We start from the raw sequence: 12,293 nt of genomic DNA on the forward strand, positions 1-12,293 counted from the left end.
GAGGGCAGCGGTGCAAGACGAGGCGGGAGAGGAGAGCCTGGGAGCAGCCGCGTCTGCGGCATGCGGGGACCCTGCGTCGCAGCTCCGGGACAGCGCAGAGTGCCGGGCTCCCGCCTGCGCTCCGAGGATGCATCAGGGTCACTCGAGATGACGGCTGCGAACCGCAGAGCGCAGCTGGGGGATGCTGATGTACCCAGAGCCCTGATCGGGAGCCCATTACTAACCCTGCTCTGTCGCATATAACTAGGGACTGATATTATGCAAGAGTGCAGTGCTAAAAGCAGCAACTGTATATATTTTTTAACAGCTCAGTAGTCCAATGGGTGAATATGCTGGGCCCAAAGCGTCAGCTTCAGTGGGGAAAGTGCTGCCTGCTGTCTGGAGAACTCAAATCGAAAGATCCTACAGCAACGTTACCTTCAGGTGCTTTTTTCTCTGCACCCAGAGAAGAGACAAACTACACTTACCCCAGTCACTGTCCTTGACATAACGCAGGATGGTGCTGCCTTATTTAGTACCCCAAAGCTGTATCTGGACAAGGTCCAGAAGTAGCAAAATGGCTGCAGCAGAGGAAGGAAAGCTAAATGTGTCTATTGCACTACAAAAACGCTGTCAAAACATCTCCAGTAACACCTAGGCATTAAAACTCCCTTCTTTACTCAGCAATGGGATGCTTTGCCTTCTTGCAGCTGGCATAAATTATTTCTCCCCCAAAGCTACTGTAAGGAGGGCAAACTGAATTATTCAGACTGTGCCTGTTGTCATACTAAACGTTTTAGAGTTCTCTCTTCTCTCTTGAAAAGCCTCCCTTCTTTTGTCTCCATCTCCCCCCGCGCTCCTCCAGCGCAATACTGATTCCAAGGGAGGAATTTAAGTGCATGAGCACCAGGCTGAGCCGAGGCTCACTTACCCTCAGAAAACAGTTGGGAATTTGGCCCTGGCCAACTCCGGAGCTGCTTTCAGAGCGCCTGGGCTAGGCTGCGCCTTCCTTTGGCTGTTAAGAGCTCCCACACAGAGCAGCTTGCGCTGCAAAATTTGCTATCCAGCTCCACCGCCTTTCACCACAGCCACCCACAAAGGAAACGTGCTCTGGAAGCCGCTCGCTCTGCGGCCACGACTCACCCTGCCCGGCTGCTCTGGCTTCTCCCTCTCCAGGCACATCATCACCACCACTGACCTCCCTACAGCTTGTGTGCACCTTCCCCGGCGGCTGAGCCGTCCGGCCACGGCACGGGGCTGCTCCTCTTGCCTTCCCAGTTTTCCAAGGTGCTACATCACTGCTGCTGGCTTTTTCTAAATAAACCATGTGGCCTCAGCATCCCTGTGGAAACAGAGGCAGCCAGCGCCGGCGGAGCGAAGCACCCGTACCCGCGCGGGGCGTTAGGACCGCTCCAACAGCGGCTACACGGGAAGCTCTTCCAGCTGCCACCAGGGCTCCGAGGGACATGGCGAACAACGAGCTAAGATCACTACCAGCAAACGACCACGTTGAGGCTACACGGCGGCGGTGTAGCCCGCGCGCCGGGCCGGGAGGCAGGTACCGTCCCCCAGGGCCGCGGGCAGCGCCGGCCCGGCCACGGGCTCCCTAGTTGGCCGCCTGCTTGCTCCTGCGTCGCTCCCTGCGCCGCTCCTCGGCGTCCGGCGCGGCCGCGCTCTCCTCCGAGCCCGCTTCCGAGCCTGCCTCTGCTTCCAGAGGCAGCGAGGGAGGTTTCACAAGGGGGGCTGCTGCTCCGGCACCTGGGGGGACAACACAGTTACAGCAACCCCGGGCCTACACGTCTTGTCCGTCTTTCTGCACGAAGACACACAGCCACCGCAGCTATTAATCCCTCAAATGTTTTCTAGCCCGGCATCAGCTTATCAACAGCACTCAATCCTCCTGGGAGTTTTCCAGCAGGGAGCTCAGCTGGGCTGCTGGGGGAAGTTGCTACATGCTCAGAATTTAGCCCGTGCTTCGGACAGGAAACTAATTCAATCAAGGTCTGCCCTCAAGCTGGAACCAAACCCACACTCTGATTTTCAGGTCACAGTTAGTTATCTCAGGGAGAGTGTCCAGGCAGCTAATGTGACTTACAGAACAAAACCAAAGCAAAACACTTCCCTCCGCAAGTTGTATCAACACTTAAGTTTTGGGCCTACCACTGATGTCATGAACCAGCTCCCTTCTCCCACGTGGGTGATAGAGTCCTTCAGGCACACCCCAAGCTCCTGCTGTATTTGACAGCCTGTCTTTCCTTGCGGAAGGTTTAATTCATGCGTGAGAAACAGAGCAGTTCCTTAAGGGTAGAGAACCTCTCTCCCACTTCAATCCATAGGAAACAAGACTAAAAGTGACAGAAAATCATCCCCAGGGTCATATCTCAGCACATTCCTCTTCGGAAGCTGAGCAGTGAGAAGAGGTCGGGCCGTAAACTGTGGCTCAGGAGAGGCTCCCACCCAGCTCCTAGCAAGCAGCAGCTACTGCCCATCGCTGCTCTCTTGCAAAGGGAGACAGGAGGTCTGGTTTCTGAAACCACCTCCTTCCCCAGCAAGATATCCCTCCCCTGCTAATGCTGTTTTTCCCATCATGGCTCAGAGTGGAACAGAAACTTTCCCTGCTTCCTTCCTAAAGGCACGCTGTAACTCTGTGCAAAGGCAGAGATTTCTGACTGCTAAATACCCACCCCCTGCTTCTCTCCTGCGTTTCTGTGAAGTACCTGGGGCAAGTTGCAGGATTTTCCCACAGCCAGCAGCTGAGGACATGGCTTGACCCAGCGCCTGGTTGGAGCCCAGCGGCTGCTGCGAGCTGGAGGGCTTCCCCGACGGGGCAGCTCGCTGCTTGGCTTTGGACTCTCTGGCCGGCCGGGTCCAGACCAGGCTCTCCCCCACCTGCAGGGCAGCTCCCATCTTCTGGGCTACTTCCACCATCTGCGCAAGAAGGAAACAGAGGAGATGCCTGTGAAGAGCAACACGCGAGACAATAAAGTCATCAGGAACAATAGAGAGAGTGAGCAGTGTGGAGCTGGCTGGTGCCTCGGTGCTTGAGGGAAATATATCTCCCTAATTCATTCCCTTAATTAAAGGGGAATCTTCTCTTGCTGTATATTGATTTGAGAACTGGGCTTCAAAGAACAGAAATGAAGCCAGCAGCTCTCAGCAGGCGACTGCTCCACATGGAAAGTCTCACAAGCAGATTTGCTTCCTACCCTGCTCATTTGTTGCCAGCCTTAATGTGGCTCCTACGTGACTCTTGGGCACGTACCTCAGGGTCAAAGTCGGGAGTGCCGCCCTCCTTCAGCACATTGACCTTCTTCTCCATCTCCTGGTACTGGCAGAGGGCTCCCTTCTTGTCCCCCTGGTTGTAGAGCAGGACAGCATAGTTGAGGTTGACGAGGGGGTTGCTCCTGCAGCAAACACACAGGATACAGGATAAGAAAACTTACCCCGACAGGAGCAATGCGGAGGTGGGCCCAAGCACCTGGAGGTGCCGTGGTCCTGCAGCTCGGCTCGCTGCACAGCCAACTGCCCCTGCCTGCCCATCGACGCAGGAGCGCGCGCGCACGGACTGTTCAGAAGGGAGGAGACACTCTGCTCCTTCCCAGAGCACCCGGTCTTCACTGGGTTGCACAAAGCCAGGGCAGGCACTCGCCTGGCAGAGCCAGGAGCGGGAGCAAACTCTGCCCGAGGGAAGGAGCGAGGGGACTGCCCTGGCTGTGTGGATGTGCCAAAAGCCCTCAGCCGCCCGGCCCTTCTCTAGGTGTCCGCACACCCCACAGAATGCGCTGACCATTCCTGGGCCACGTCCTGCAAAATGCCTCTCTAATACCTTCAGGAGGGAAAGGAATGCAAGGCGGCCGCTGCTCCCGGCCTGGAAGGATTCCTTCTGGATCCCAGGGGCCAGAGCAGAGGAAAGGCACCAGGAGAACATCAGGAGAGGAGGGCTTAGCCAGGGACCCCTGCAGAGAGGCCAGTTCGGGTATGGAGGGACGCTGTCCCCGAGCGAGGGACTGCTGCCCTCTCCTGGAGCGCGGCAGAGAGAGCCGGAGCCACCCCGGGCTGCAGCAGCCGAGCGGCGCCGGAGCCATGCGGAGGGATGAGGCTTCTGGAGCCGCCTCTCCTTGGAAGCGCACAAGGGATGCGGTCCGCTAGCGCTGCTCGGGAAGCACCAAGTGTCACCTGCAGGCCGGGACTAGCAATTCCTGCAAGTTACATGACAGCGCACTGACGAAGAGGACTGTTAGGAAGAAGCTACAGCCTTGATAACCATCAGGTCTCCCTTAACGGAGAAGCTGCGCCTGCAGGAAAAAGATCAACACCTCCCCAGCTCTCTTTGACAAAGCAAAGCACCGTGTGAAAAACAAAAGGCAGCAAAAAGCCAAGGAAGTGCCTCTAAAGTTGGCACAAGACCACACAAGATCACATGGAAAATTGGGAATAGCAGCTTTAAAACTGATTGAAACCTCTCAAACTAATTCTCCTTCCCGAGCTGGAAAGCGACACAACCACCAAAAAATGTAAATAATCACAGAAAGAAAGGGCAACTACGAGCTGAAAACCAGCACCAAGAGGAGCAGCTGGCATCTTTTTAAGAGATTTTCCCCAGATACTTCCCCTTCCAGACCCCAGCGTGGCACCCGTGCCCAACGTCCCAGCGTCACTATCCAAGAATTTATGGCTGTGAAAGCGGACACAGCTCCTTCATCCGCACCACAGCAAAGAAAGCCTGCGGGAACACGGATGTAGCCACAAAAAATCGAGAGGAAAAGGGACCATCTCAAGTATTTTCTCCTGGCCCCTCGCAGTGGTCAGTGCAGAGGGAAAGGTGCATTCCCAGGACCCGCCGCACGGCTCTGCTCTCAGCAGAGTCCCCTCAGCTCGTGCCACGTGCAGAATATTCTGGGAACGCTCTTTTTCTTCTATTGAACCTGCTCCATTTGGTATCAATCTCAACCAGAAGAAGACCTGGAATCCAAAATCATTATCACTGACTCACTGTACAAATAACAAAATAAAAATCAGCTTTGGGTTGGTCCAAAACAAGATCTCCCTTCCGCTTTTTTCTGAGCTGGCCTGTACCCTTGAAAAGTTTTTAGCCAGCGATTTGCACAGTTCTAAGCATAAAAATATCCCCCTCTTATGAGTCACGCAGGGTAGAAGGGGACAGAGGGACAAAGTGTGCAAAGAAAACCACGTAAAGGGAGAAGAAATTTGATCTAACAGCCAATAGGTACATTTAAGACTTACTTGTCCAGGGCCACAGCTTGCTCATAGGAGAGTTTTGCATTCTCAATGTCCTCCAGGTTTGTCAGAGCAACTGTACCAAAACAGAACGGACGCACAGATGTTCATGCACCGCAGGGACTCGAGATGATTTGGAGTGTTGTTAAATCATAAAACGAACAAGAGTGGAAGATGCCCGGCAGGGCTGTCCAGACAGTCCTGCCCAGGCCAGGAGCACCTTTCCTCAGGTCACTCTGGTGGATATTTGTCCGGCTTGAGCGCACAACTCGCCAGTGCTGGGGTTGCACACCCTTCCCTACAGCAATCTATTCCAGCACCAAACTTCAGGGATAGACTGAAGCTTTTTCCAATGGCTAGTCTGAATCTCACTGCACTTTTATTCACAATGCCTAGGAGGGAACAGCTCCTCAGTCCAGCATTTGGCCCATATTTGCTTGTTTCAGCCCAAGCTTCTCTCTGAGGTGTTACATCAGTGTCTGTAAGTACCTCAAGGGAGGCAGTGAGGAGGATGGTGCTGGCCTCTTTTCACTGGTGGCCACTGACAGAACTAGAGGTAATGGCCACAGGCTGAAACACCAAAAGTTCCGCAGGAACTTAAGGAAAAATTTCTTAACAGTGAGGGTGACAGAGCCCGGGAACAGCTGCCCACAGAGGTTGTTTCTCTGGAGATCTTCAAGACTCACTTGGAGGCAGTCCTGTGCCACGTGCTCTGTGTGTGCAGGGAGGTTGGACTAGATGTCCTCTAGAGGTCCCTTCCAACCTTAAACATTCTATGAATCTATGATCCCCTAGGCTGGGTGCAGTCCGGGTGTGGCTAACAGAGCGCTGTGTACCTGCCAGGAGCATATAGAGCTCTCCCATCTTGGGCTGGAAGCTGATGGCAGCGCTGAGGAAGTGGAAAGCGGACGCGTACTGCTGCATCGTGAGGTGCACCAGGCCCAGATTGTAGAGGATCTTCCAGTCAAAGGGAGCCAGGTAGTTTGCTCGCTTCAGGCAACTGATGGCCTTCAGAAAGGAAGAACAGCGTGTGGTAACGCAGCGCTCCCGTCTCGGCCACAGCAGGACTCTTGTTCTTACATACAGTTCACCACCGATGGAAAAGGGGAAAAAAGATAAGGAGACGGGCTACTTACTGCTACGTATTTCTTCTTGCCGAAGAAGCACATTCCAATGTTGTTCCACAGCGGGGGGCTTTCGGGCGCGGCGCTGGCGACCGCCTTGTATTTGGCGAGGGCCACATCAAAGTCCCCGTGGCTCTGCATCATGCTGCCCGCTGCCAGCGTGGCCTGGAGAGAAGCACAGAGCACAGCTGGGGACCTGCGTCCCGCCACGCGCGCAAGGAGGCCACGGGGCAGGGAGGTTCGTCTGAAAGCACCTCGGGAAGAGACGTCTTGTTCAGGCGTCTCCCAGCAGCTGCCAAGACGGGGCCTCTAGAGCCTCCCAATGTACAGCAGGACACTACAGCGGACAGGAGGGAATCCCCTCCTTCCAGTACTGCATATTTGGATCATAACTGTCTCGGAAATAGCGCTCAGGGTACGTTTTGGGGTGACACCAGGAGCTTGCAGGGTTCCTGAGTCTTTGAGAAGATCTACACACTGGCAGTTTCTTTTTATCAACCATACGGTTGGAAAGAGCCCTGGTGCAAGTTAACTAGGGATTAAAATACACACGAGTGAGACGTATGCAGCAAAGCTCGCCCAGTTCACAGCCACTGCTCCATACTGCAAACTAACAGGAACAGGCCTACAGAGAAGAGCAAGGGACTGCAACACACTGTATTCAAACCACAGTAAGCTACTTAAGTCACTTCGATATTTCACAGTGACCAATTTTGGAAGTGTCAAGGTGTTTTCACAATAACATTTGGGTTGCATTCATGTATCACGTGCCAAGCACACTCCTCCGCGTTCCGCATTGCTCAAGGAAAATGAGGCAGTGAAATGAAGCAACATGCCTAAAAAGGGAAGCCGTTTCCAACTCAGGAACTGAACCTGGATGCCAGGCTCAGCTCCCCAGCCTGGAAAGGAGCTTTAAGATGTATCGCATCATCATTCAGCTGGTTCTTTTCCAGCCCTCACAGTACCTTGTAGTTGGTGGGGTCATAAGTAAGCGCGTTTCCAAGGTGTTCAAAAGCCTTCTGGTAATCCCCAAGCTGGGAAAGAAGTAAATGAGGATCAGAAATTAAGGAACAGGGGATTGTGGAGGGACAAACCTGCTTTTTGGAGACCAGAACTTCCACTTCAACTAAAGCTAGGATTCAGAAGGGTAAGTTTTATATTGCTCCTATTAGACACACACATTCTTGATTAATAATTCATAAAGCAGAGCCTAAAAATCAATTTTACTTAATGAACTTCACTGTTCTGACCAAAACCAAGGTTTCTATTACATTTGCACTGTGACATTCCTATACAGGAGGGAACTCTGGGTTGACGTTCCTCTGCTCCTGAATCTCTTTCAGAAGAGAAACTACAAACTGCTCAGCACATCCTTGATGACCACAATGTTCTCACTCCTCAGGATGCTCTGCACTCTTCTTGCAACCTTCTGATGGGCTGCAAACATTAGTGGCAGGATTATGCACATATGTGAGCACGTGGCTACTCAAAATCACTTCAATCTTACTGGTTTCATTGGAGTCATGCCGGAATTGTACCAGTCTGACTAGACAAAATTGTGCCTACTGGTGTCTTTCTTGGTCATAGAAATTAATGAAAAGTCCATTTTTTCACTCCAGCGATTACACTGAATAAACAGATGGTCCTTCACATGCACTTCACAGAGCCGAGTGATGAGCAATCTTTTGTTATTTAAATCATTCTGGATTTTTTTCTAAGGTGCATTAGGTGCACTAACAATTTCCTGGCTACTTTTAGGAGCACAACTTGCTGGGCTCCTGCTAGAGATAGCAAGTTAATGACCAGTCATGTTTGATTGTACCTGGAAGGTTTGCAACAGAATTAGGGCAGCTGCCGAACAGAATTCTAGCTCTGGCTCAATTCCATGAAATCAACTTCCTTTTAGCAGTAAAATGGAAAAAAGAAGACACAGAAAAGCACGTTCTGTCACGTCAGACACGGCCTTTACAGAAAGGTGTGAAGCTCATATAAGGGTACATAGGAATTAATGCTAAAATCAAACTTAAATCATTTTGAAAGTCAGTAAGCCCATACAATAGCTAACAGTTCTCAGTACCTGCAGGTAGAGTAACCCCAAATTCGTAAGGAGCTCTGTGTTCTCCGGAGAAAATCTGCAATACAAAAGCCAAAGAGCTGCATTGCTTCTTCTAGGACAAGATACAGTGCAGAATATGGGATTCTTATGCCCAGCTATACTAGTACCACCCCAGGAAATTCACTGTTATTAAACCCAAACATCAGGACAATTTTCACCATGGGGACGTCCTTTGAACAATGCGACATCTTGACAGAGGCCACGAGAGTTCTGGGAAGCAGCCTTTACAATACAGGCCAATGGAGGTGCAAAAAAACAACGGGATTTTCTTGAATACTCACACTCGTAAGAGCATCCCCGTTCCCAGGAGCTTTCAGGCAAAGACATAAATGGACGAAACAAGGCTAAAGAAATGCACACACACACAAAAGCCGCACACTCACAGCCACGGTCACCGTGACAGGACCGAGTTTTCATGTCACGGCTGCAAGGTGAGCTCAAGCCTGACACAGTGTAATAATATTCACAATCACACAGGCCCCGTTAAACCAGAACCAGAACTAAAACTGGTGTTACAGAAACAGGCAGTAGCCACAGACCATCCTAGAGCAGGTGAGAGCAGACAAAATGTAATAGTCAGATGAGGGGAAAAAAAGAGAATCCAAGCAGATGCGAGGAAGAAGGCAGGAAAGGGGAGGCATGGAGACAAGAAACGGAAACCCAGTAAAATACTTGGCAAGGATTAATTCCACAATAAGCATTCTAGGTGAACACAGTATACTGACAGACAGCAGCCAAAAGCGGATGCTTAAGGAAAAAGCATGTGAAAAGGGCAAGTACAAAACGGACATTATCCACTGGCTTCTGGCAACCGTGTGGTTAGGGCCAACCTACTTTTGTTTAGTGTTTGTCCACATTATAAAGCCACTTCCCCAAATCCCTGATGAGTCAGATGTCAAGCTGTGCTCAGAAAGGCCCTGAAAGAAGCTGGGTCAGGACTGAGAAACACCCACAGGCTGGAGAATCTCAGAGTGCAGCCGCCCATCTCTGCTCCATCAACTCGAACACAAACTACTTCAGGTGAATTCAGTCCATGAAACCCAACAACTGAACTCTGACACTCAGGGCTAGATCTTTTTGGTCTAAACAGCCCTAGGACGTAAAAGTCAGTGTTGGACATGTTTGCTCCCAAGCACCTCCATCCGTTTGCTTTCCCCTTCTTGGCAGACCTTCAAACAGGCACCTCCTTCTATGACACTGTCAACACAAGGAGGGTACAGCTGAGAGCAGAGACAGCAAAGAGGTCCCATTAGTGCCAAATTTGCACAGAGACACTATAATTACCATTAGCTTTTTAATAATGCATTTCTGTCCTCAGCTGGGATCTGGGACACCAATCGAATTTCTCCTGGCACAGTCTGGGACACGGGCAGATAAGAACAACGATATAATCTTACTCTACTGCCTTCTTATAGACTTCAAGGGCTTTATCAGTCTCTCCTTCCAAGAGGTGAATTTTCCCCAGCATCATGTAAGTCAGCTCATGTTTGTTGAGCTCCAGGGCGCTGTTGAGCTGGTCTTGTGCCTAAACACACAACCACAGAGAGGAAAAGCGTTGGTGATCACAGCGAGCCTTGGAGCAACCCCCAGCAGCCGGCACGCAGCAGAGGAACGCGGCCTCGTGGCCAAGACAAGCTCTGCACCGGGAGCCACAGGCTCGGAGCAGCAGCGGGACGCAACGCTCAACGCTTCCAGCCAAGCTGGAAGGGAAGAGAGGGGCAGAGACCTGGGGCAGAGAGGAGCAGAGACCTGCCCGCTCCTGTACTTGGATTAGTTTGGTTTGAGGGCTGCTCCAGATTTGTTAGGTTCTTTTCCTTCTAAAATGCTTATTCCAGCAATAAGCAGGGCTGCCAAGCAAACAAGAGCAGTGGATCAGCTTGCCAGGTGCACGCCGATGCCCTCCAAGAGGAGACACTTCCAAGCACGTCCTTCTCTCGCTGCCCCAGGCCAAGCCTGCGGGACAGTAGAAATTGGTGCTGCTTTTGCATACAGGGTACTTTAGCAAGAATAATGCTGACAAAGGAAAGCAGCTCTGCAATACTAAGTGTTTGCTACCAGCAACTACTAAGAAGCCCAAATCACCTCCATGAGCTTCCTTGTATTGCAGAGGCCCTCAGGAAAGTACTGAGCATGTGTTTGTGCTCAGGTGACCATTATAGGTCTGTGGGACAGCCAAGAAATTAGTAGGAGGCAATATGGAAGACATTAATGAATGTGATAAATCCCAAGTACAAACCTGTACTACAGAGCTTCTTGCTTTGCAGTGCTGCAGAGCCAATGGGCCAAACTGGGACTGGAGTTTTTCTAAATGCCAATTTTTCCCTTACCCTATGCGATCAGAGCCCACTCAGCGCTCCTCACAAGCGCCCAGGAAGGGTTAAGGGAAGAGCTGGGATTGCCATATGTAGAATAGGCACCAAAACTCCACTGCAAGTTCCCTACAAGTCCTTCCCTCCCAAGGAGGCAGCAGCGTGACCGTGACTGTGCTCCTTTACAGCCTCTGCCCCGGCCTGGGCCAAAAGGAGCTGCAGACACAGAGCGAATCCTTTCCATGGAGGGAGGGGACAGACGACAGCAAGCAGAACCTCTAAGTCCTCTCTCTGGAGCCAGCCGAAGGTCTGCAAAGTCTCCTTCAATCCCAGGAAGCTCCCTGCACGAGGCAGAGCGGTTTAAGCAGTTGACAAGATCCAAATTTTGCTCCTTCAGAATTGTCAAACTGACACACAAACCTTCCATGATTCCTCTCACTATTGCTGATCCACTTTGCACTACCAAAAAGAGCGAAAATTCTGCAACCCTCCCTCTCGTTTGCCAGGCAGGCGAGGCGAGCACTGCGTTACCTTGTTGAAATGCTTCAGGTACATGTAGCACACACCCAGGTTGTGGCTGATCTCCTGGATGCACAAACAAGAAACGAACCAAAAAAATGCAAATCAGCATGAGGTTTGAGGGATGTGCTGGGTAACCTGCAAAGACAGTAACAGCCACCACTGCCCTGCACGGGGTACATCCCAGTGCCTGCCCATGCTCTTCTTGCTTTGTAACACAAATAGCTCTATGTCCAAATATATCCACAGAGCAAGGCACTTCACGAACCTGCAGCCTCATTGCACAGGGAAGACTATAGAGCCGTGAGATAAAAGCAGAGAGGTGAGGACAGTCTCTTAAGGGAGCAAGGAGCAAAGATCCATTTCTTTGCTGGGATGCAAATTGATTCCCAGTGAGATCTCTGAAGCTGACACAACCTGCCCTTATGGGGGGCCCACTGGGAGGCAGACTGGATATGCACAGTACTGCACCTAGCTGGCCACACGCTGGAAAATGGGCCAAGCTTTCTGAAACAGAAGCTGGGCACCAAAAGGGCTGCTATCCCTATGGCATCCTCATTGTGCTTGCAACACACTAGGAAAAACGCTTTGGCATCCTAAACACTCTAGTGACACTGCAGGGAACAAATCACACTTCCAGCTCATTGCCAAGAGTTTTATAGACAAGCTACATGCCATCTTCCTCACCCTGCTACATTTTGGGGAGTAGAAACGCACGGCTCATTAGTTTCTTGTTTCTATTCTGGTAAAAGTTTCACTGCTTCATCAATTTAGACAGCTTTGACCTTTAAAAGGAAACTTCCACTTTCAACAGTCTTTTGCATTACCAAAGGACCCTGCTAATGCAAACTCAAACTTCATTAAAACTCAAGCAAGTTTTAATGATAACGGAGGGTTTCCAAAGGGGGAGCAGCTTCCCATGCTTTCCATAAAGAAACCTAGCTCCAGGAACTACATATGGCCATGCTAACAGCAACACTCTACAAAGCTCTGGCATGTTGTAGGGGG

The 12,293-nt window shown here is 51.2% G+C and overlaps 1 protein-coding gene across 1 annotated transcript in view; it reads right to left on the reverse strand.

Annotated features, from left to right (window-relative positions):
- Positions 1-1,585: 1,585 nt before the first annotated feature.
- Positions 1,586-12,293, reverse strand: part of BBS4 (Bardet-Biedl syndrome 4) — a 28,730-nt gene continuing 18,022 nt past the window's right edge. The window contains exons 6-15 of the mRNA XM_010224267.2: positions 11,298-11,351; positions 9,855-9,982; positions 8,419-8,473; positions 7,307-7,375; positions 6,354-6,506; positions 6,054-6,225; positions 5,224-5,293; positions 3,242-3,383; positions 2,697-2,907; positions 1,586-1,737 (exon numbers count right to left, since the gene is read on the reverse strand). Coding sequence (XP_010222569.2) covers positions 1,586-1,737; positions 2,697-2,907; positions 3,242-3,383; positions 5,224-5,293; positions 6,054-6,225; positions 6,354-6,506; positions 7,307-7,375; positions 8,419-8,473; positions 9,855-9,982; positions 11,298-11,351 — 1,206 coding nt within the window. The remainder of the gene's footprint in view (positions 1,738-2,696; positions 2,908-3,241; positions 3,384-5,223; positions 5,294-6,053; positions 6,226-6,353; positions 6,507-7,306; positions 7,376-8,418; positions 8,474-9,854; positions 9,983-11,297; positions 11,352-12,293) is intronic.

This window comes from Tinamus guttatus, unplaced genomic scaffold (assembly GCF_059628265.1).
Source record: "Tinamus guttatus ecotype Peru unplaced genomic scaffold, ASM5962826v1 Tinamus_guttatus_pri_ptg000942l, whole genome shotgun sequence".
Taxonomy (NCBI): domain Eukaryota; kingdom Metazoa; phylum Chordata; class Aves; order Tinamiformes; family Tinamidae; genus Tinamus; species Tinamus guttatus.